Genomic DNA, 23,763 nt, shown 5'->3' with positions numbered 1-23,763 from the left:
CGTCCTAAAATATCCCCACCCCCCCCCTCGAAGAAAAAAAAAAGAAAAAGGGGAGAATGCCCTGATAGGATGGATGGGTGCTGCTGAACGTAGATAAAACACATGCAATCGTGGACTCAAGCAAACTGGATTCAATGATGTGTATAAAAAGAGAAAAAATATATGAAATGACCTGGAAAGAATGTAATGTGCAAAAAATGTGATTGATGCCGTAAGTAAAATAAGTGGTATAGGAAGGCGGATAAGGACAGGAGAGAAAGAGAAAATAGAGGAGAGGATAGACACAATAATGTACGAGGTTCGACACCGAGCACAACTGAGAAGGACTTGTATCAGATTTAAAATAAAAGTTTAATTCCTCGATTTGGATTTTTGGTCACTTACACTTGGACCAAACTTGTGTAGGTTGGTTTTTTAAAGTCCGATTTGTGTTAAAAATGAAATTGAAAATCAGTTTCGGGAAATTTGTCTTTTAATTTTATCTGCGTGATGCGCTCCCGTCTTTTCACTCTTTCCTCGCATAACTTGGCGATCCGGTCCAAGGACCCCCGTTTTCACAAACATTTGTCGTTCCGAAGCCTGTTCCGAGGACCCTCCTTTTTACAATAAGCCCGCTCCGAGGCCCCCGTTTTTTGTCTCGCCCGCGGCACACCCCCAACCACTTTTTTGGTCGAGTGCCCCCCCCCCCGGGATGCGCTATGCGCGTGTCATGTCACAGGTCAAATTGCATTTCCTGTTATGAGATGATGAGGCCGTGGTACGAGGTGAGCTGAGAGAGCCGAGAGAAAAAAGGCGTCAATTATTATAATCTACGAATTTCTATTTTCATGGTCTTCTTATCTTTTAAAGTTGCAGACATGATACACCATATTCAGAGTTGGATTGGGTACTTTTAAATCAGTCAAAATGTCACAAATGAATAGTTTGGTCGGCGGATTGAAGAGCAGACACGACGATGTTCGCACCAGGGCAGCGAAAAACCTGCAGCACTACGTGAGCACCGAGCTGCGGGAAGTTTCGGCGGACGAGCGCACTTCGTTTATGGACGATCTCAACCACCACATCTTTGAGTTGGTATCAAGTCAGGACGTGAACGAGAAAAAAGGTGGAATTCTGGCAATTGGTGAGTACATGTAACGAATAGATTTAAATGTCCTGAAGGTGTGTGTTCAGGGATATGGGTGCAAATGAATAAAGAAAGGCGACTTGATTTGTTATTGTTTTTGTTTTTTGACACCCTACTATCATATATATGATGGTGGGCCCCAAGTCTGCGCACCTAACAATTTGAGTTGAGATTTAACATGAATTTCTTCTTATTTCACAAAACCTTCCAGTTGATAATGTTCCTTACATCATAATGAGTTAGTGTGCCAAATATCTCATTAAAAAATTAAAGAAAAGAAAAGATTTTCTTGAAAAAACCTCGGGCAGTCATTTTCAGATTGAAAAAAAAAATGGTACCCCATGTCTGCGCACTCATTCACTTTGCATACGATTCGGGGATTTTGATGAGAAAGGCTGCATTTTGAGGCCGTCACATGAAATGCCCTGAATTCATTATTTTTCCACCATTTTGAGTCAGATTTTTTTATGAATACCTGTCTATGTATTGCATGTGTAAAGTTCGTGCTCGTTGCGTATCTTCTTTTACTAGAATCGCGCAGATACGCGGGTGCGCAGACTTGGGAGACCGCGCAGACATGGGGGAACTGACCATAATATAGGCCTACCTTTCCTTCATTGGTCTCATACTCAACTCAGTAGTACCTGGGGCAGATTGCACGAAAGCGTCTTTGCAAGGACCATCTTTCGTGTCGCCCATCTATGATGCGCCATGTGAAACACATTTTAAATAAATCATCTGCAAACATATTTTATTTGTCCGTTACTACGTTAGACTTAAAATAAACAAAATATTTGTTTATAAAATGATGTGATATATCATGAAATTGTATAAGATTTGAAGCAAACTAACGAATCTTATTCTGTATCATAATTTTCAAAAACACCCCGCTTATCATAAGAGATGGGCGACACGAAAGTCGGTCCTTGGAAAGACCCTTTCGGGCAATCGGCCCCAGGAGATGAGACACAACAAGATATAGGTCTACAGTCACTGTCTTGAGAAATTTCCAAAGCTGAGATATGACATTTAATACCCAATGCTTGTTTTAAGCACTCATTCAATGAACAAGGTTATGATATAACCTTGTTCTCAGTTACATCTCCATGTGTGGCAAAATAAGGGTGGCAATGTTTGGCTTATTTTCTCTATTTCTATGGGACAAATGCTTGATTTTCTTACACTGTCAGTTTTCATTACAGCTATTCATTATATAACTTGGCTCTTATGTAAATTTAATTCTTTAAATTATTTTTTTCTTAAAAGTAGAGATTGAAAAATGAAAATTTTCTTGCCATATTACTTTCCACCAATAGAGGGTTACACAAAAATATGCCCAAAATTCAAGTTTTGAGCGCTCTGGTGAATACAAAAAATATTCCCAAGTTACCAATGAAAAATAAATTGCAACTTTATGGAAATTAGTAATTTTGGTCACAAAAGTGATATTTTAATGATTTTTTAAACTGTGTGCTATGTACAGCATTGGCATACCATAGTCCTACCTGTAGATTCCCCACAGGCAGGATGGTTGCAGTGAACCAGTGGTTTAAATATGGAAATTGTTGGCTGCAGTAGTTGAAATTAGAATGCAATGAAAGCCATTTTGATAATGAAATTGCTCTTGATATTTAATTTCAGTAAGCCTCATCGGGATAGATGGAGACAATGCTACAAGAATCACACGCTTTGCCAATTATCTGCGTAACCTGCTCCCTTCCAATGATGTCATCGTCATGGAGATGGCAGCAAAGGCCATAGGTCATTTAGCTTTGGCTGGAGGTACATTCACACCAGAATATGTAGACTTTGAGGTGAAGAGAGCCCTCGAGTGGCTGGGAGGAGACAGACAAGAGGGTCGCAGACATGCTGCTGTAAGTATCAAATTTGAACTTCTTTATGATCAAAATTGTTTTTTTTATTGCTTACCATTTGAATATATTGGTATAGGAAGAAAACTAAAACAAAGCAATATCTACATTTGAAATCATGTACACAAGTTAGAAATCATAGTCACTTGTCAAGGACATGAACCACAGACATGCTGCTGTAAGTATCAAATTTGAACCTCTTTCTGATAAACTTTTTTTTTTTACTGCTGACTATTTGAATATATTGGTATAGGAAGAAAACTAAAACAAAAGCAATATCTACATTTGAAATCATGTACATAAGTTAGAAATTATAGTCACTTGTCAAGGACATGAACATACAGTTTACTATTGATGTCATAAAACTTCTGAAGCCAGACAACAGCACCCGACGCTATATAACCCGTGTGCAGCAGTGTCTTTGCTCATTTCCTGACGAAGTCTAGCAGCTTGCAGACGAAACTTCGCTTTCCCTCTACGTTTGTTACATTGTGAGACATATTGTTACTTCTTCTACTCAATCCTTCACCATGATGAACCTCTTCCACATCAACTTATTTTTTCTTAAGATCTGTAACCTGTCATGACTTTTATTGTGCCTTACAGTATGCAAATTTGAAAGGTTGCAATTTTCTGTAATAAGAGGTAGATCTGTAAACAATGTAAATCTTTCTGAATGATCTGTTTCTTTGTTTTTGCAGGTTCTTGTTCTTCGTGAACTAGCAGAAAACACTCCAACATTTTTCTTCCAACAAGTGCAATCATTCTTCGACAACATTTTCAATGCTATCCGAGACCCCAAGGTAAGCTCTTGCATATAGTATAGGATTTTGCAATTGGCTGATAATCTGTAGATTAGTTCACAAAATTTGAAAAAAAATATTGAGCATAATTCTGTCCAGTTTGTTTACTAACATTTCTACACAGAATGTGTTGCATTTCTGAGTACTAAAATTGCACAAATGCCTTATACTATAAGTTGTAGTCACAATCTTTTCATTATGTCCTGATATAAAATAGTCTATGGTGGGTGGAAGAATTTGCACTTTGGATACACTTCAGTACTTTTTTTTCATTCATTCACTAATTCAATCCATTCATTCATTTATTCATTCACTCACTCATTCATCTGTTCATTCATATTTTAATCAGATCTTCTTTATTTATTTACATAGTTATTTATTTTTTCATATCTATTATTTATTTTTTCCATATCTACTATTTATTCATTTATTTATGTATTTGGTTACTGATTAATTTATATAATTAATTTTTATGTTTATTCATTAATTTACATTCCACCCAGACTCGATTCACCTTTGTCATTTTGTGTCTTTTTCATTCATTGTAGCAAGCAATCAGAGAAGCAGCTGTCTCTGCATTGAGAGCTTGTCTTGAGTTAACCGCTCAACGTGAAACCAAAGAAATGCAGAAGCCCCAGTGGTATAAGGTCAGTGTAGTCCCATAGCTTCCTACTAGTGTCAGTCATTAAGAGATTTATGCAGTTCATTAATTTTCCTTAAAAGTGAGCTGTTTTTAAGTGTACTATACTGTTTTGCCTTGACTTGAAAAGTGGCAAAGATAGAGTGATATCTTTGACAAAGGACATGAATGCATGGCATAGATTTGAATCCTGTAATTCAATCTTTATCCAGAGTCCAATTTCATCAAAGTAACTGTTATTTCAACATTGCCTGAGAATGGTATTACATGTGTACCTTCCATTGCGCTCAACAGGCAATCATATTTAAAGGGGAATCCAGCCTTGGCGATAAAATGTTGTGTTGGGAAGGAGAAAAATAAATTGAACAGAATTGTGAAAGTTTGAAAGAAATCGGACAAGCAATGAAAAAGTTAAAGCTGCTTTAAAATTGAGATCACTAATAGTATGTAGATTTCAAATTGGCAACTGGGTAAGTAAATTATGACAAGGGGCAAGGACAACTTTCCCATAGGCCATGTACTTTATTATCAGGGATTTGTGGTTTTCTCCTAAGTACCCTTTCCCCTGGGGCCATAATCTAAATATAATCCAGGTAGTATATTGCCTAATGTCCTCATGAAAGAAAAATATAATTTGAAATAAAACTTTGGGGAAACATGACATTTTAGCCATAATATGTATTGGAGTACATAGAAGAGTAGTCCTTGCCTTACATCACTATGACATCCCATATGCGGCCAATTTGAAGTCTCCATGAGTATAGTGATTACCAATATTTACAACTTTTAAAAATTCATAACTTTCTTGTTGTTTGTTCAATACTGTTCAAACTTTCACCTATCAACTTGTCTGATTTTTCTGTTTCTTATAAAAACAAATTTTTATTTGGGTTGGATTCCCCTTTAAGGATTCTTTAGAAGTTACCATTTGATTGAAAAGTTGCCATAACTGTTATGCAGTGGAAACCTACAATTGTAAGTCATACTCACATCCATAAGACATGAACATGTACATGGTAAGCATTAAGGGGCCAATGATTGACCCCTGTGGCACTCCATATTTCAACACACACATTCATGTACATGTATAAATGTAACACTTGTCTTTTCTCCCTTGTAAAATGCTAGCAAACATATGAGGAAGCTGAGAAGGGCTTTGAAGAAATAGGAAAGGGAGAGAAAGGACTGAACAGAGACGACAGGGCCCATGGATCATTACTCATCATCAATGAACTCATCAGAAATAGCAGTAGAGAAGGAGAGGTAAGCCTGGGCTCACACATTCGTACATAAATATATGGATTGCATCAAGTAAGTTCTTCCTTGATTTCAAATAAATCGCTATGGTACAAGAAGAAAGACCTATTTAGGAGACGTCTGATGTCCTCAGTTTTCGAGTCAAAGCCGCAGCAATTCCAGCTTTGCTGGTTTCAGGATTTTGTGAGATAAGGATGCTCAGCAGGAGTTCTGTGGTACATGTAGGCAGTGTCCAACTATATGAATTATGTGGGCGCGTCGTGGTCTAGTGGTTCTGACTCTGACTTGGAGGGTCATGGGTTCGATTCCAAGCGGTGGCAGGTAATAATAATAGCAGGGCCTGCTGGGAGAAAGGTTTTTCGAACTGAAGTGGCTACCCTTGGTAAATATGCCATTATTATTCTTACTGCTGTAATCTGATTGACCCCAGTAAAACATGCCACCTTTTATTTCTAACAATTTATTAATATTGAAGACCCCCGGTGGGAATTGAACCAATGTTGATAAGAATTGGCTAATGATGCTGGAAAACAATATCCATGCTGTAAGTAGAGGACAACAAACCTCAATCTCCATATAAGTTTGTGTTCACATTAAGGAGCTCTTTCATATTATACCGGGGGTACCTAAAAAAACAAGTGACCAACTGACCCTAATTTTTCGTCTTTTTTAGCAAGCAATTCTTTGGTTTTTCTTAGTTTAATGAAGATCAGTTGACATGCAGCAAAGAGAGAATTCTGCTGTCAAGATTCACATTCAATTTATTTTCTGTTACAAAGCAAATAAAATACTACTTTTATAGCATTGAAAGGCTGATGGACAATTAACTCTTATTTTTCTGGAAGAAATGAATTTTAGAATGATTTCCTTTCCAGATGGGGGTCATTTATTCTTATTTTCTGTTAAAAAATATTTCTTTTCTTTTTGACAGCGTCTTCGTCAAGAAATGGAGGAGGTTTCACAACAGCAGACACAACATGAACACAGCTTTCGAGTGAGTGAATACATTTTTTTAAAATTCTTGATAGAAACAGTTAGCTTCAGTTGTATTTGATTGACATGCAGTGTAATGAAAATTCACACTTTCATTAAATTTTGGTTTGGATTAGATTACTTGATGCCATATAATTTTGATGTAACTCTATGTACATTCTTTGTTATTTATACTTTCACTGATTTAAGTTTCTTTTATAAACTATGCTGAACTTTGTTGGCGAAGACAATTTTGGTTATGTTGGTAAAGGATGGACGATGATCATATTTATAGAAGGGTTTTTTGTAGTTTGAGGAGGGTGGTTCAAGGAGGAGTGGACAGCCAGTGAAGACATGGAAGGAGCAAGTGGAGGAGGAGAGTAGGAGGGATGGGTTGACAATGGAGGATTCACTGAATAGTACAAAGTGGAGGGAGGGGTTAAGGGTGATTGCAACGAGTGTGACTTGAATCAGGCCAGCCGCGGTAACTTGTAAAACTTTGGAATGACTTGCTGACCTTATTACGGGGCATTGATCCATAGTTCTCAATCCAAACTCTTTCATCATCCACCTTTCTCTGATCCATGTCTGGGTATGTAGGATCTTGGTTCATCAAGCAACAAAGCCAAGTCACCAACGGGACCCCAGCTAGGATACAACCAGTACGTCCAGCGAGCCCTGGCCAGTCCGCTGTCTCTCGGCTCTACCAGTATCCAGCCCAAACCACGCATCACTGAGAGCAGATACTGCCTGGAACTGATGCAGGAGAAATTCAACCCGGTGAGTAGTGCTATAGTTCTTGAGATAAGCTACCTTATACCTTAACCCTAAATCTCCCGGGGTATTTTGATTCTTGTCATTCCGGGGGGGGGGCCATTATGGCCCCCCTTAAGATCTCGGCTGCAGATCGCGCGAGCGACGCAAAAATTTGCACGCTGTTAGTGTGCGATGTAATCTACAAGGCTGTATGGTAAAATTTTCCAAAATAATGAGATTTTATTTTATATGAATTAATTATGCTAATTTATGCATAAATCATACTTTTTGCTCTAATTCACTAAATGAAGCCCCTAGAATGCTAATTCTTGGTAAAAATTTTCTTTGCAGCATTCTTAACAATCGTAATTAAAAAAAACTTTGGTTTGGAAATAAATTTCTTATGTATTTTATTGTTTTATGAATTTCTTATGTATTTCTTTGTTTTTTTACTTTTTGTTTTTTATTGTTTTTTCAATGGAAATTGTTCCAGACATAATTCTGATCATAAACAAGGCAAAATTAATTAAGTTTAATCAGTAAAAGTAGAAATAATGATACATTTATGAATTTTGGCTAAATACGCAATTTGCATTGGATTTGTACATGAAATCACGTTTATGAGCAATTTTGGGTCTGACATGCACTTGCATAATGTTGCGTAATGTCGTAACCGTGTACCCGGGCGTCACAACTTTGGTCTCAAAATTTGCGCGAGACTTGAATGTAAAAAGTCAGTGAGCTGCGAGGTGAAAAAATTTCGCGCAGCAGATATATCGCGAAAATTGTTGAGGGGGGGCCATTATGGCCCCCCCCGGGAGAATTAGGGTTAACCTGTTGAACCAGAACCAGGTAGTCCTGTTACATGTTCTAAGGGGAAAAACAAAATTCAGTGTTAAAAAATCTTGACCAACCTTTACCTATAGCTTTTTAATGGTATGAATTCTACCCATCAACTATTGCTTTCTGATTGTGCTGCACTCAACCCAGGTGAGATTAGTGGATATAAGGTGTGGGCGATTCCTTAAACAGTGATGTTACAATACCTTCTGTTTATAATCATTATGCACTGGTATAGCAATGACACTTAAAGTTAAGGCACCACAGAGTGTCAGGAGCAACCTTTTATTGATCTTTTCCTTATTACCATTGAATAGGGGAAACCCCAGTGTAGTGGTCCACCTGCGTTCCCCCAACCAGTTATCGGGAGGAGAGACCTGCGAGTCACAGTTCTGTGTGCGCGCCCTTGTAGGCGACCCAGATTGGCTGGCTCCTCCAATGCGCCTTTGAATGTCTTTGACAGATATATGGCGCTATACAAATGCTGTGCATCATCATCATACCTTCATCAGTGCTGGCTAACATTTGTCAACCAGAGTCAGCAATCCACATGAAAAAAATAAATATATCCTATTCAATTGTATTGATACATTGTATAGATCTCACTCGGTTCTAATTCTGTTTTTGCATTATTGCAAAATCATCATTAAAATCATTATTTTAAATCTGTTATCAAAGTAAATCTCCATCATTTCGCAATGTGATATTTGTTTATGTTATCTTTGGACCAAATCTACACATTCTAGGTTTGTCAGCAGGTGTTGAAGTTCCGAGGGAGTCGCAACCCTCTCATCCAGCAAATTCTTCTGAACCTCCTCCCAAGGCTCGCTGCATTTGAACCCAAGAAGTTTGTAGACTCGTAAGTCACCGGAAAATGTTTTATATTCACTTGGTCTAAAAGTAGTTGGTCTTTTAGATAGTCTAAGACCACATAAGCTATACCCATTCAGACTATTGTCAATTTGGTCTATTTGTTATTTAGTCCCCACTGCTTTGGCATGCTAAATTTCACCTTTCGTCATCCATGCTCAAAACGAGTACTTTCTCGAAAGAAATCATTGAAATTTACTCTATACTTGTACATCCATTTTCTTTTTCATTTCATAAAAAATGATTTCTTGATCAACTTTTCACTGGAAAATTAAGATTATTTTTGCTTATGAATTAGGAGGCAACCAGCTTTCCATAAAATAGTGACCTGATTTAACTCTTAGTAGCAATATTAACACCAACCAGTATATGTGTAAGGTGCTAAGAGACATTTCCCTTATGTATTAACCCATTGCCTCCTGGAACTGGATGTTCCCTGTTCAAAGCCTATGTGAATCACATAATTCAGTAATCAACGGATGAAGTGTTAAAGACACACATATTATTTCTATTATCTATGTTTGTGCTTGATTATTTCAGGTATCTTGATGACACAGTCAATTACATGCTGATATCCTTGAGGAGGGTAAGTGAATTGATAACTTGAATACAGCAACTTAATAAGATTTTTGATAAAGGGGGGCCCCTCCTGTGGAAAGGATGAAAAGATCATTCATATAGTTAATCAATTTAATGTGAAAATAATAATGCAAATTTCATTAAAGCATTTTTATTCATGATTACCATGACAAGCCTATAAGTGTATTGTATCATTCAGATATTATGCATTTTTTCCAACTTTAAATGCCACCAATATTTAAAATTATGGGAAGAAACAAAGTGCTTGAAATGCTATGTAGTAAAAGCTTAATATGTGTAATATGGTATTTTGATGTTCATTTACTTGAAGTTGTGAATGAAACAAATTTTTGATTTGGATGAATGAAGACGAACTTTAAACTTTGTGTGAAGACAAGGCCCGGAAACACCATTGAATATTCATTGTATTTGTTTTTCTTTCATTAGGAGAGGGAGCGTTCCAATGCATTCCAAGCCGTTGGTCTTCTAGCAGTAGCGGTCAAAGGAAACATCACAGAGCACCTGAGCAAGATCTTAGAGATTGTTCGTTCCTCTTTGCCACATAAAGACATCCCACACAGGTCAGTTACCCTAAGAAATTCAAAAGCAACCATGCCAGAGCTATTCCAATCACCTTTGGGGATTGTCCACTATCTCTTGTCATATAGAGATACCTGGCATTGAGAAGTTGGGATAAGAAATCTTTAATCAAACCGTTTTGTAATTTGATGTTCCAAGCCCCTATGCATTGACACTGTTGACCTGTAACTTCCACATAGAGACCCTTCTCACAGGTCAGTCAAGCTATGAAATGTTAGTCAAAGCACTTTAGAAATCATTACTTAGATCACAAGTTTTTTTCAGAGATTAGCCGTCCATTCTTTGCGCATAAGGACATCTCACTCCAGCCAGGTGAGCTGAGAATTTTTTTTTTTAAATCTGGTTATTTAGGCTGAGAAACTTTACTCAAATCAGCTATTCAATCCATGAACACCCAATACAAATCAAGGAACTATTTGAAGCTGTGCTAGCTGTTTTATGAACTTACCTTACTTGAAACTGAGCCATGAATATTCATGAGAAAGATCCTTCTTCTCTTCTTGCTTTCAGGAAACATAAAAGCATCATAGTGGATCCAGCAGTGTTTACCTGTATCAGTATGTTAGCTAGAGCAGTAGGACCAGTCATCGCTAGAGATGTCAAAGAACTATTGGAACCCATGCTTGCTGTTGGTCTGAGGTTGGTATTCAGTGTTTTTGTATCTTGGGCAATTCCACATCTGTAGAAAAATTATCAACTCACTTCATATTTAATGCAATAACAGTCACATTGATTTGAATCCTCAAATACTTGGATCACTAAAAGCTTTTGGAAACAAGAACCATAGCATGTTAGTTAGTATTAGTCTGTATATCATAATGTGATATGCGCTGTACAAGAAATTTGAATTACTAGTAGCTGCAGATTCAGGATTTTTCTGCAAGGGATTCTATTTGTCCCAAATATTTGTCAAAAAAAAAGGTCAGCAGTCACTTGTTTGGATGGAGACCTCACCCCCTGGATCCACGTCTGATTTTACGGTAGAAAAAGCTGAACTTATGAGAGGTTAGCCCTAGAATCTTCATATTACATGTGTTTAACTTCCATATCTGACCTCTTTCATGCCTTGTTCATTCAGTCCTGCTTTGACGGCAGCCCTCCATGACCTTGCTAAGCAGATACCACAGCTCAAGAAAGACATCCAAGATGGCCTACTCAAGATGCTATCCCTCGTCCTCATGCACAAACCCCTGCGACATCCCGGAACACCGAGGGCACTTTTATCTCCAGCTAGTCAAACGGGTTTGTAACATGCTATTGTCTCTTGGGCTGGAAGTCACATTTGGAGTGTAATTTGCAGAAAATTATACTACAGTGATGAGAAAGTAATAAATATCTGGAATGTCAAGAACTTTTTGAATTATCAAGAAAATGGAAATATATGAATTTGAAAGTTAACTTAGAATTGCCAGTGATCTGTGAGATACTTTTAGATGATTGTTTAGTGTACCTTGCCAGGTGCAAATAATGTTTGGTTACTGGTTATGGGTAAATGAACCAATATATGATATATCTATGTAAAATTTACTTCAAAATTTTATTGCAATGTACATTTGAAAAATTTTCACCAGAGCTAACTGGCAAAAAAGAATAAAAAAGAAACAAGCCAATTGGGTGCTGAAGGGCAGTTTGTTCCCGCATGAAAAAAATAAAAAAAAGTAGTTCCTCTAAGTTAAAAAAATCTCCTGTAAAATGCTAATGAATCATTATAAATCAACATCAATGAATGGAAGAAATAATAGCCACAGAATTGGGAAAAAATATTGATTTTCATTTTCTGGCAGGTGCTACGTTGTCATCGGTAGATTCTGGTGATATCACTAGTACTGTGCTAGCTCTCAGAACCCTGGGAAACTTTGACTTTGAAGGTCACTCCCTGACCCAGTTTGTTCGTCACTGTGCCGACCACTTCCTGTCCAGTGAGCACAAGGAGATCCGGATTGAGGCTGCTAGAACCTGTTCCAGCCTGCTTCAACCAGCTGTAAATGTAAGCTATTATTGATTGTTTGTATGAACAGTAAAAAGATAAAACAGCCCCCATTCAAACTTTCTAAGTTGTGAAAGAATACTTGTACATTAATTGCTACTTGGTTAAAAAAAGTGTAACATCATACAAACAAATTACAAAATGTCTCCAATTGGAAAAAAAGAATATTAATTTGTTCCCTTGCTAGTGGGTCACCATGTCAGTATTCATTGGTAGAGTGGACTATTTTTGGTAAAATATCTATTTTCAAGGTGTTGTGGGTGATTGTATATTATCAGTAATTTATTTCTGCTCGTGTACACTATGAACAGGAAAAAAGTCAGGTGATTTGGACAGATAATAAAATAGGTAAGCTAGCTTTAATAATAAGAGTAGAATGAAATGAGAATGGAAAAAGTCCATGACAGATGAATTGGACAAAGATTAAAATGGGTAAGCTAGCTTAGAGAAAAGGGTTAAGATATAAGAGTCTTACGAAATGAAGACCTTATTGAGAAACTTGATATAAGAGTGTAGCGGGTTTCATGGTACAGCATGTATCTTTTCTGGGCAAGTGTTGGTCCTGAAAAGGACCACCCAAACTCGACGGTTTGGCAAGTGTGTACTTGTCGTCTTCAGGAGAATGTACTTGATAGAAGATTTCCAGAGTCGAATGATAGGGAATAATTTTCTATTAAGATACAAAATACTGACTGAAATGATGAAAACTGAACTTATCACCCTTTTCAGCTACGGAGTGCCCCACACCCAGTCAGTGCAACAAACACTCAGGTGGTAGCAGAGGTGCTCTCAAAACTCTTGGTTGTAGCCATCACTGATTCAGGTAATACAAGATCATATCATAAAACATATAGTCAATGAATTTCACTCCCTTTTTCTGTTACCATTTTTTTTGCCTTCTTTTCTTTAACCTTTGAATTGAATTATTCTCTCTTGTTATTTCTCCCAATCAAATGTACCCTGGGAGTAATACAGTATGTATAGCGAATGAGTTCCAGGGAGGATTTTTTTTTTCATAACAAAGATTTGCTGTAGTTCTTGTTAGTCTCTCTCTTCTCCCCTAGGGTAGTAGGGTTTCTTCTCCATTGATTTTATCAGTTTTAATTGATGGGTTTAATGTTTAATTTATTAGTGTGATTTAGTTTGGATGAATATTATTTGTATAATTATTTTTTACACAAAACATTTGTTGTCTTTGTGTTTTGTTTTTATAGTTTATTTTCATTACATCTGAATATGTATTCCATAGATCCTGACATCCGATACTGTGTCCTTGCATCACTTGACGAGCGCTTCGATGGCCATCTAGCGCAGGCCGAGAACCTTGGTGCCCTCTTCCTCTCCCTCAACGATGAGATCTTCGAGATACGGGAGCTCGCCATGTGTACCATAGGTCGTCTCAGTAACCTTAACCCTGCTTATGTCATGCCTTCTCTAAGGAAAACACTCATACAGGTATGCTGTTCCAATGATTGTTCAATTAAAGATAAATAACAGTTGTGGAAATGATCTTGAAATGGATTCAGACAAATCCAGTCAAATAAGCACAAAAGTGTTTGTATTGAAAAAAAGGTTTGTGTCAAATGATACTGGTAGGAAATGGTGATTTACTGAGAAATGAGCAAAGAAACAGCATTCCAGCTAGGTGTTGAATCTTTTTTATTGGAACATACTAAGAATTTTATTTGTTGTTTACATTGACATCAATGGTCTACCACTTTGTGTTTCCCAGCCAAGCCAGATTTAAGATAATCATTTGTAAGACATTTTATATTCTGCACATATATGATGGCAGGCGTATTTCCTCAACCTTAACCCTGCCTTTGTTATGCTTTCATAAATGAATCCACTTGTGTTTTATGAATTATATCATTATTACCCCATAGATCTTGACTGAACTAGAGCACAGTGGTGTGGGACGTAACAAAGAACAGAGTGCTAGAATGCTTGCCCATCTCGTTTCTAACGCACCAAGGCTTATCAGACCATACATGGAACCTATTCTAAAGGTAGATGCTATTGAGGATGATGATGATGATGGAGATGGTGATGATGGTGGTGATGATGATGATGATGACAATGAAGGTGATGGTGATGAAGATGATGGTGATGATGAGGATGATGATGATGATGATGATAATGGTGATGATGATGATGATAATGAAGATGATGGTGATGAAGATGATGGTGATGATGGAGATGATGATGATGATGATGGTGATGATGATGATGATGACAATGAAGATGATGGTGATGAAGATGATGGTGATGATGGAGATGATGATGGTGATGATGATGATGATGATGACGACGATGATGATGATGACGATGATGATGAATGATGGTGATGATGATGATGAAGATGGTGATGGGTGGTGGGTGGTGGTGATGGTGAAGATGGTGGTGACGATAACGATGATGACGATGATGATGTTGTTGGTGATGGTTATGCTAATGATGATGATGATTGTTGCAAAATAGATACTTTCTCTTTGCATCAATATAATAAGTAGTGACACTTTCATGTACAATGTATTTGCAAATGTCACTGTTTGGCTAGTATAATCATGATACTTCTGATTAATTGATTGGTATTGTGAGTGTTATTTTTAAACTAACTGTCAAGGCTCCTATCATTTAAGATTGAAACTTTGATGCGCATGCATGTACTTCATACAGTATTGGTCATTTATAGTCTCCTTTTTTAAAATTATAATTTCACATTTGTTTTTCAGGCACTTGTACCGAAACTGAAGGAAGCTGATCCAAACCCGAGTGTTGTGATCAATGTTCTAGCTGCCATTGGAGAGCAGGCTCAAGTGAGTTTATAGGAGAGTGTATTACATTAGCAATGACAATAATAATGATGATGATAAAACTTCTTTTTTTTCAATGATAATAATTTAATTCAGTGCTTGAAGCTTATCGGTAGTGTTGGTAAGTTTCCTCCAAAGGTACATGTCACTATTCCATTTCATTTAATACTAGATTATATCAATGCACGAGCCCCAAAAAGATTGTGGTGTGAATATAATACTGTATAAACTACAGATGCGTTTCACTTGATAGATTTCTTGATTTTACATCAGACTTTTATTTGTGCTATCTTGATATGGTGATATAGTGAAACTGAAACTTCAATGATTGGCAATAAGAACACAGTATATCACCAATCATTATAAAACAAATCTGAAATGTTTGTACATTCCTGACATTACACACTTATTACACATCAGAAATGTGCTAGGAAAGATCAAATAAAAATAAATACAAAAATAATAAGTTGATCCATGAGGCAGTGTGTTCCCTTATGTGGGTGCATCTTGGTCTAGTGGTTCCGACTCTCACCTTTTAAACGTGGTTGTGGGTTCGAATCCTAACCATGGCGTGTTTTCCTTCAGCAAGAAACTTATCCACACTGCTGCACATGACCCAGTTGAGGTGAATGGGTACCTGGCACGAGTAATTCCTTGCATGCACTGAGCGCCGGTGATGGTGGCTTGAGCTAAAGCCGGGTTAAAGATAGCAGCGCTTTGTATCCTGAGGCAAAAAGTGCCTTATAGATATTGTTATTAAGTTTCGAATTGAATGTTTGATTGTGTTTCAGGTGAGTGGCATTGAGATGAAGAAATGGATGGATGAACTGTGTCCAATCATGCTAGATATGTTACAGGACAGTGCTCTGTTACGCAAGAGAGAGGTAAGGTCTTCACTTGGTCCTCATTACTCCAGACTAAAGTATTAACATGCCACATTTCTATGGAATGCTAGGTTTTATTTATGTTATTCATTATACATTGATGTTGTATTATGTTGTAGATTTTACAGGACAATGCTTTTTTTACGCAAGAGAGAGGTAAGGTCATCAGTCATTACTCAAGACTCAATAAGAGAATTAATATTTCACACTTCCATGGAATGCTAAGTCTCATCTATCTTGTTCATAATTCATTCATGTCCTATCATGTAGAATTTGTTCCTGTATAGTCTCTCTTACGCATGTTATCAGCTTCCAAATCCTTGCATCTGATTTGCTCTGAACAAATTATGAATCTTTGCTTCATGAAACACTACCTGGGGCCCGTCTTACAAAGAGTTGCGATTGATCCGATCAATCGCAACTATGGAAAACCAGCAAAGTCAACATATTTAATGCATGTTTGTTCAAAACACTTTCTACATATGAGTGTATATCCATGAATTCATTGATTTCTTGACAATTTGGTGTGTTCTCCTTTGTTAACAAAGGACAGTTTGCAAATTTCATGTAGAAGAAAATTATGGCACTGATGGATTTTGGGTAGAGTTACGATTGATTAGATCAATCAAAACTCTTTGTAAGACGGGAACCATGACTCACAAGGTACCATGATTACCTGTCTTGAGCCAGTCCTACTTTTTTTGTCTCAACTTTTATCATCTTTAATATTCATCATTTCATGTACATGTATTACAAATTAAAACAGTAATGAATGACTAAATCAAGTTACCGGTAATATATTCTTTATTTTATCAGGTTGCATTGTGGACCCTTGGACAATTAGTAGAGAGCACAGGCTATGTGGTGGAACCTTACAACAAGTATCCTAATCTTCTAGATGTTTTACTAAACTTTCTTAAGACTGAGCAGTCCCCAACTCTAAGAAGAGAAGTTAGTATTGATCTTGATCATTTCCTTAAAAAAAAACAACACATGTGTGAAATAGTTACTATACTTCATTGTTTGGCACAATCAGGGGCGGATCCAGGATTTTCCAAAAGTGGGGTGGGGGCACATTTTCCTGAGGAAAAATTTGACAAGGAAAAAACAAAACAAAACAAGGTCTTCACTTTAAAAAAGGGAAGGCACACTTCTGTTTTAATGGCATTTTTACATTAGACATGTTAATTGTGCCTCTCAAAAAGGGGAGGGGCACGGGCCGAATTTGCCCCCCTAGATACCCAGTGGGTGCAATGATATTTGTTGTTGAGTCCTTAAAAAATCATTCAAAATATGTAATAAGAAAAAATAAAAAAAATCTACAAGTGTTGCGTCAGTAGCTATCAGAAATCAGTGAACTTTATCTCTAAATTACTAGAGAATTGTCTCTAAATCACTGCAATTTGTTTCTTCCATGTGTTCTGTATTTAGACAATCCGAGTGCTAGGTCTGCTCGGTGCCTTGGATCCCTACAAGCATAAGATCAATCAAGGAGTCATTGATACTACTGGAGATGGGGGAGCTACCCAGAGCATGTCTGATGCTAAATCACAAGAAGGAGGTATGGTAACGGTTCATTTTCTTAAAGCATCAATTAAAGGTTATTAGAGGTTGAAGTAGCTATAAGATGATTGTAAAAAATCTGATTATAGCTATGAGCATGTAGTTGCAGCAAACAGTGAATTCATGAGACAGTATTAACAGTCACCATAGATCTAGACCTGGATCATTTGCATAAATTTAACTCTATGAAATAATGAGATCTATGCTGAAAATGATCACACTGAACATTACCAACACAGATGAGCACATATGGGACTGTGCTTTTTTTATATTGCTTGGAATAAGATACGGCACTTAACTGGAATGCCTCGCTTATTTCGCCCATTTCTCAGCAATTCCACATATTTTGCCAGAGTCACTTGGTGCACATTTATTATGCATACCCATTATGCATACCCTTCTCCTTATTTCTAGCATTACCCCCTTTAAAAAGTCAATTGAAATGATAGAATGCCATTCCTCACTGTTTGTTTTGACCCAGGTGAATCAACTGCCAGCGAGATGCTAGTCAACATGGGCAGCGCATCCCTGGAGGAGTTCTACCCTGCCGTTGCCATAGCAACACTGATGCGGATCATGCGGGACGGCTCCCTGGCCAACCACCACACGGGCGTGGTCCAGGCCATCACGTTCATCTTCAAAAGCCTTGGAGTGAAATGTGTCCAGTTCCTTCCTCAGATCATGCCCACCTATATCAATGTGATACGCACCTGTGATAACAACACCAGAGAGGTGCTTGCTTTGCTTTCATGTAGCAGTAGAATATTACATGAACAGGGCGGTATTCACAAAGATTTAAGTATGACTTAAAGTTGCACTTAATGCCGAGTTGCACCCGGTATAAAAGCCATGACCGCATTGGTCAGATCATGCAAAGAGGATGCACACTACTGCTTATTGATCAATAACATTGCGCGTTGCGTTTCAGATACCGTTGGCATTTAAGTGCGATTTAAGTCATACTTAAATCTTTGTGAAACACCCCCAGGGTTCCTAGGGTTCCCAGCCCATCAGAGAAAATTATGGGAACCCTGATGAATAAAACCCCTGTAGGAATATTTCTTTAAGCTATCAATGGTTATAAGGTGACATTACATTTGCTCCTGTCTATTTTATATCTCAGAGGGCATAGGGTAAGATTTACATGTATGAATGTAATAGATATTTTGGTTCGGAATAATATAAAGATTAGAATTGAGGTTTATTTAGTGTTTGAGGTAAGGTTTTGTGTCTGTCTTAACGTGAAGATTTTATAGCAGAGCAACAGCAGCAGGAGCAAATGTAATTGAACCAATTATGAAAGATATTTGACAAAATGTGTATAAATAATATTCTTTGCTTGCAGCACTTTTGATTGCGAATTGTCAATATTTCCAGTATTTATATTGCCTCCTTTGAAGTGCATGTAGTTCAAATGCAGCTTTCTGAGGTATTCATATATCTCATTGTTCATTTGTGTTAAGTTTCGTACAATACAAATTCTTTTCCCAATGTTTGCTATATACTTTTCATTTTCCCCACCTAATATGAAAATTGATGTTATGATAGATCACTGTGCAAAAATATGAAATTTCACTTCACAGCATTTCTCTTTCAAAGTGTAGGATGGAATTTTTCATGTACAAAATAGGTATTTGGAACTTCGTTGACTAATTTTTTTAATTGCAATTCTTGGTTCAGCAAATTATATTCTCTCCATGAGAGCTGACAGCAATATGTCTTAAAGTCAGAGACGGCTTAGCTGGTATTTGTGACTGATATTTGCAATCGATTGCAAATAATTAACACTCCCTTTATGTGTGCATTTAGTATTTGTAAGTAGATAGACTGTAGACATTCAGTGATAAATACATTGACTCGATTTCTCTTTGCCGCTTCGTTTATTTTTCACAGTTCCTGTTCCAGCAGCTTGGGATTATGATATCCATAGTGAAGCAGCACATTAGAAACTTCTTGGATGACATCTTTGACCTCATACGGGTGAGTCCTCATTGTATAACTTTGCCTTGCTTACAATGCTGGAAACTGAAGGATATTTATGGTGGGAAAGCTAAGAGATATTACATGTATTTCCTGTGATTTTCAGGAACGCTAAATGTAGCGTCAGCAAATTATAATCCTTTATGCATTTAAAGTGACAAGTCTCTGTTTAATTAGCACCTCTGATAGTGGTATGTGATTGTTATTTTTCTCAGGAATTTTGGACAGTGAACAGTCCTCTCCAGAACACCATCATCCTACTAGTGGAACAGACAGTAGTAGCCCTAGGAGGAGAGTTCAAGCTCTATCTACCCTGCATTGTACCTCAGATGCTCAAGGTCTTCATGCATGACAACAGCCAAGGAAGGGTTGTTACAACCAAGGTAAATCTCCAAAAGTTCATGGACATTGCTTGGTTCCCGTCATATGATCATGTTCTTTTCTTATAATCTGACTGGAATGCTCCCCAGGGAGTGGAGGATATGCACACATTGTGTGCGGGAATGACTGATTGAATCCGTTGACCGGGGTAATAATATATCTGTAAAGCACTTAAGACATGTCGGTCCAATGTATTAAATGCTATATAAAACAGATGATTATCATTATTATCTCAATTCATTTATCTTATTATTTAACAATTGAAAATGCAGTGGAATTTTGCTAATAAACACCATGGACATTTTGCATTTGTTGAAAAACTGGAGTGATGGAAGCATACTGAAATCCTTTCGTTCCTTGGCAAAATATAGGTGTATAATTCACTATAGAATGGCAAAAATTACTAGTTACCATTGTAATGAGTAGGGATGATAAGAATACATGATCTAAAAGTTGCATTCTTGGTGTTGGCTTGATACTTTGTCTTTAGCCATTTCTCTGGTCCAGGGGACAGTCATCACCTGTGCTGGCTTGCTTCTGTTGATTTTCGTCAACACTCTGCCTGAACAATGGGCCTATTCAGTTGTATAGGCCCCAGACATGCTCCAATCTGATACTTTCCATTTTTTTGTCATATGCACAGCTTTTGTCTTATTGATTTTACCTAATTATTTTTTTCATTATATTGTTGTAGTAAATTATCAGTGTTTTGTGGTTAGCCAAATCACCTTTGAACGTAATCTAGCAGCCCTAGTTTTCTTCACACACAGAGAAAAGAAATGAGAATAACTTTGAATTTGATTTTTCCACATCTACAGCTGTTGAATGCAATGCAGAAGTTTGGAGCCAATCTAGATGACTACCTCCACCTTCTTCTACCTCCGGTGGTCAAGCTTTTTGATTCTCAGGACCTCCCTGTCTCAGTTAGGAGGTGAGTTGATGCCTCATCATCACTAGGTTTCCACTTGCTCTTCATGTCAGCATTATACTTTTGCTAAAATTGATCAATACATTTTCAACGTTATCGCAAATTGGAGTTGTCTATATTTTTGGATAAAAATGATATGGAGAATATAGCCAAAATTTATATCTTCCAAATTTTCACATCATTTCCTTTCTTACTAATCTTGTATAAGGCAATACTTCTTTGACGTTCAGAATATTCTTGAGTCGCCATTAAAAATTAAATCAAACAGACTTTTTAAATTTTCACCAACAGCTATTTGCAGAGGAATAAACTAGCTGTTTAAAATTTCATTTTGTGTAACACATTTTATTTGCAAAGCATTGTCAGTGCCTCACAATGACTAGCGTGAATACTCCACAGGGAGTGGGGAATGTACATACATTGGATTCGAGAAATACTGATTTAATTTGATATTTTGGGTAATGATAATCTTTAAGGGCTTAGATTCTTTATCCTAGGCAGCTTATATGTTGGGTTACTTTGTATTTCTCCACAAATAGAAGGTCACTAATGTCTCTTTTCCACCTTTCCCTTGCTTCCTCAGGACTGCTCTAGAGACGGTTGATCATCTCAGTGACAACCTGGACTTCATGGAGTTTGCTTCCCGCATCGTCCATCCCTTGGTCCGTACCCTGGACACCACGCCTGACCTACGACCTGTCGCCATGGATACGCTCTCCTCCGTGGTTCTCCAGCTCGGCAAGAAATTCCAGATCTTCATTCCTATGGTGAACAAGGTCCTGGTGAAACATCGCATCAATCATCAGAAATATGAGACGCTGATCCTCAAAATCTTGAAGGTAGGCCTATATGTTATGAATTCATTGGCTAAGGCAACAATGGATCCCTTTACATATCATTGGCTCCGTGTTACATAGTATTTCATAAGTTTTGGATGTGTGTTGTCTTTTTATGCAAATGTTGAATGAAATGAAATTGAAATTGATCTGAGCGATGTGTAATTCAATAAACTTATAAAATAAATTGATGAAATCCATCGTTGTTGATGGTGAATGAATACATATTATAAAATGAATTCAAGGATGTAGCCATACAGATTTTCCACCACAAATTCATACTACTGACCTATATCATAAAACAAGTAATGCACAGATTTAAATATGTGATATAAGTGTAGATTAACCCTAAAAAGACTGGGGGGGGCTGATTCAGCCCCCCCCTCGACATTTTTCGCGATAAATCTGCCGCACAAAATTTTTTGACCGCGTCGCTCGCTGACTTTTTACTTTCAAGTCTCGCGCAACTTTTGAGACCACAATTGTGACCCCCAGATACGCGGTTTCAAAATTACGCAACATTTCGTAAGTGCATGCAGACCCAAAATTACTCAAAAACGTGAATTTGTGTACAAATCCAATGCAAATAGTGTTCTTGGCCAAAATTCATAAATGTATCATTATTTTTCCTTTTACTGCTTAAAATCAATTAATTTTATCTTGTTTATGGTCAAAATAAAGTCCCCGACAATTTTCATTGAAAAAACAATAAAAAACAAAAAGTCAAAACAAAAAGAAATACATAAGAAATTTAGAAAACAATAGAATACATAAGAAAATAAATGTGATTTTGATTTTTTTTTCAAATCAATTTGATCAGATGCCTATCTAGAGTATGTGAAACAAAAATTAGCATTTCAGGGGCATTATTTTATTAATTAGAGCAAACTTATGATTTTACGCATAAATTAGCATAATTAAAGAGACATGAGATTTTTTGCAGAATTTGATGTTATTTTTTTGTAGATAATGCCATGGGTAACGTGTGTGCCAAATTTCGTCGCGATCACGCGATCGACGGCCAAGATCATAAGTCTTCTTAGGCGTCGAAATAGCCCAGTCTATTTAGGGTTAAGGCATCTCCTTATCACAATTACACTGAAAGCATTATACGTGAATGCCTTGATCTTATCTTTCATTGCTTCCAAGTTATCATGATGGTTTCCAAAACTTAACCTTGGTTAAGATTTCAATGTTGATACCACAATTTGGTCAAAGTTCCTTGACCTTTGAGTGCGCTTGATCCCGAATATAACACACATGCAACTGTGCATTATGTTAATAACATACCACGTCACTTTTTCAAATCATATGCGCTTATTTGATCAGGGTACAACCATCGCAGAAGATGAGCTTCTGTTAATGAGGGCTAGGAATAAGAGAACAAGCTCCAAGGAAGACAGCTCTGCCATGGAACCAATCACCGTTAAGAAGCTTCCTGTCAGTACAAGGAACTTACAGAAGGTCAGAGGAATCATGTTGTATTAAAAAAGAGACCATTAGAATCTGCTGAATTATTTTCCCCCATTGAAACTGGTATCACAGAACCTGTTCATAAACACATCCTGCTCAGAAAGATCAAAGAATTGTGGCTATTGTCTGCATGTTACCGCTTAAATTTCACCCCCAGATATTGGTGTAAGCCTTTGGTAAGATCAGTCTCTCATAGTACTTTAGTAATACTATGTCCTTTAAGCTATGATACCTCTTACAGGTAGTATGTATTTGATTATGTGGTATTGATCATCATTATTGCCATCAAAATGTTGTGCATCAATTCAAACAATCATAACACATGATTCTTTCTGAAGGTGTTGCATCAATCTTGAAACCAATTTCAAACTCTATATTTTTTTTCAAGAAATAGCCACTTATATTTTCAGGCTTGGGCTGTGACTAGGCGCGTCTCTCGAGATGACTGGATGGAGTGGCTACGCCGTCTGAGCATCGAGCTCCTCAAGGAATCACCATCTCATGCTCTTAGGTCATGCTGGGCTCTTGCACAGACCTATAACCCTCTGGCAAGGTAAGGTTATACTCTGCTAGTTCTCTCTCCCAATCTCTATCCAAAGGC

The 23,763-nt window shown here is 37.2% G+C and overlaps 1 protein-coding gene across 1 annotated transcript in view; it reads left to right on the top strand.

Annotated features, from left to right (window-relative positions):
• Positions 1–741: 741 nt before the first annotated feature.
• The window catches only part of LOC121427902 (serine/threonine-protein kinase mTOR-like), a 33,673-nt gene continuing 10,651 nt past the window's right edge, over positions 742–23,763 (top strand). The window contains exons 1-27 of the mRNA XM_041624477.1: positions 742–1,123; positions 2,768–3,000; positions 3,699–3,800; positions 4,349–4,447; positions 5,569–5,703; positions 6,629–6,691; positions 7,270–7,449; positions 9,012–9,124; positions 9,676–9,721; positions 10,162–10,295; positions 10,825–10,953; positions 11,393–11,556; positions 12,099–12,301; positions 13,031–13,124; positions 13,551–13,756; positions 14,188–14,310; positions 15,037–15,120; positions 15,909–16,001; positions 16,818–16,952; positions 17,433–17,562; positions 18,046–18,296; positions 19,458–19,544; positions 19,760–19,927; positions 20,744–20,856; positions 21,437–21,692; positions 23,019–23,153; positions 23,573–23,715. Of these exons, the coding sequence (XP_041480411.1) occupies positions 907–1,123; positions 2,768–3,000; positions 3,699–3,800; positions 4,349–4,447; positions 5,569–5,703; positions 6,629–6,691; positions 7,270–7,449; positions 9,012–9,124; positions 9,676–9,721; positions 10,162–10,295; positions 10,825–10,953; positions 11,393–11,556; positions 12,099–12,301; positions 13,031–13,124; positions 13,551–13,756; positions 14,188–14,310; positions 15,037–15,120; positions 15,909–16,001; positions 16,818–16,952; positions 17,433–17,562; positions 18,046–18,296; positions 19,458–19,544; positions 19,760–19,927; positions 20,744–20,856; positions 21,437–21,692; positions 23,019–23,153; positions 23,573–23,715 (3,836 nt within the window). The 5' untranslated portion in view covers positions 742–906. The remainder of the gene's footprint in view (positions 1,124–2,767; positions 3,001–3,698; positions 3,801–4,348; positions 4,448–5,568; positions 5,704–6,628; positions 6,692–7,269; positions 7,450–9,011; positions 9,125–9,675; positions 9,722–10,161; positions 10,296–10,824; positions 10,954–11,392; positions 11,557–12,098; positions 12,302–13,030; positions 13,125–13,550; positions 13,757–14,187; positions 14,311–15,036; positions 15,121–15,908; positions 16,002–16,817; positions 16,953–17,432; positions 17,563–18,045; positions 18,297–19,457; positions 19,545–19,759; positions 19,928–20,743; positions 20,857–21,436; positions 21,693–23,018; positions 23,154–23,572; positions 23,716–23,763) is intronic.

Source organism: Lytechinus variegatus, chromosome 14 (assembly GCF_018143015.1).
Source record: "Lytechinus variegatus isolate NC3 chromosome 14, Lvar_3.0, whole genome shotgun sequence".
Lineage (NCBI taxonomy): Eukaryota > Metazoa > Echinodermata > Echinoidea > Temnopleuroida > Toxopneustidae > Lytechinus > Lytechinus variegatus.
The sequence above is the reverse complement of the archived record's forward strand: the minus strand, read 5'-3'. Positions and strand labels throughout refer to the sequence as shown.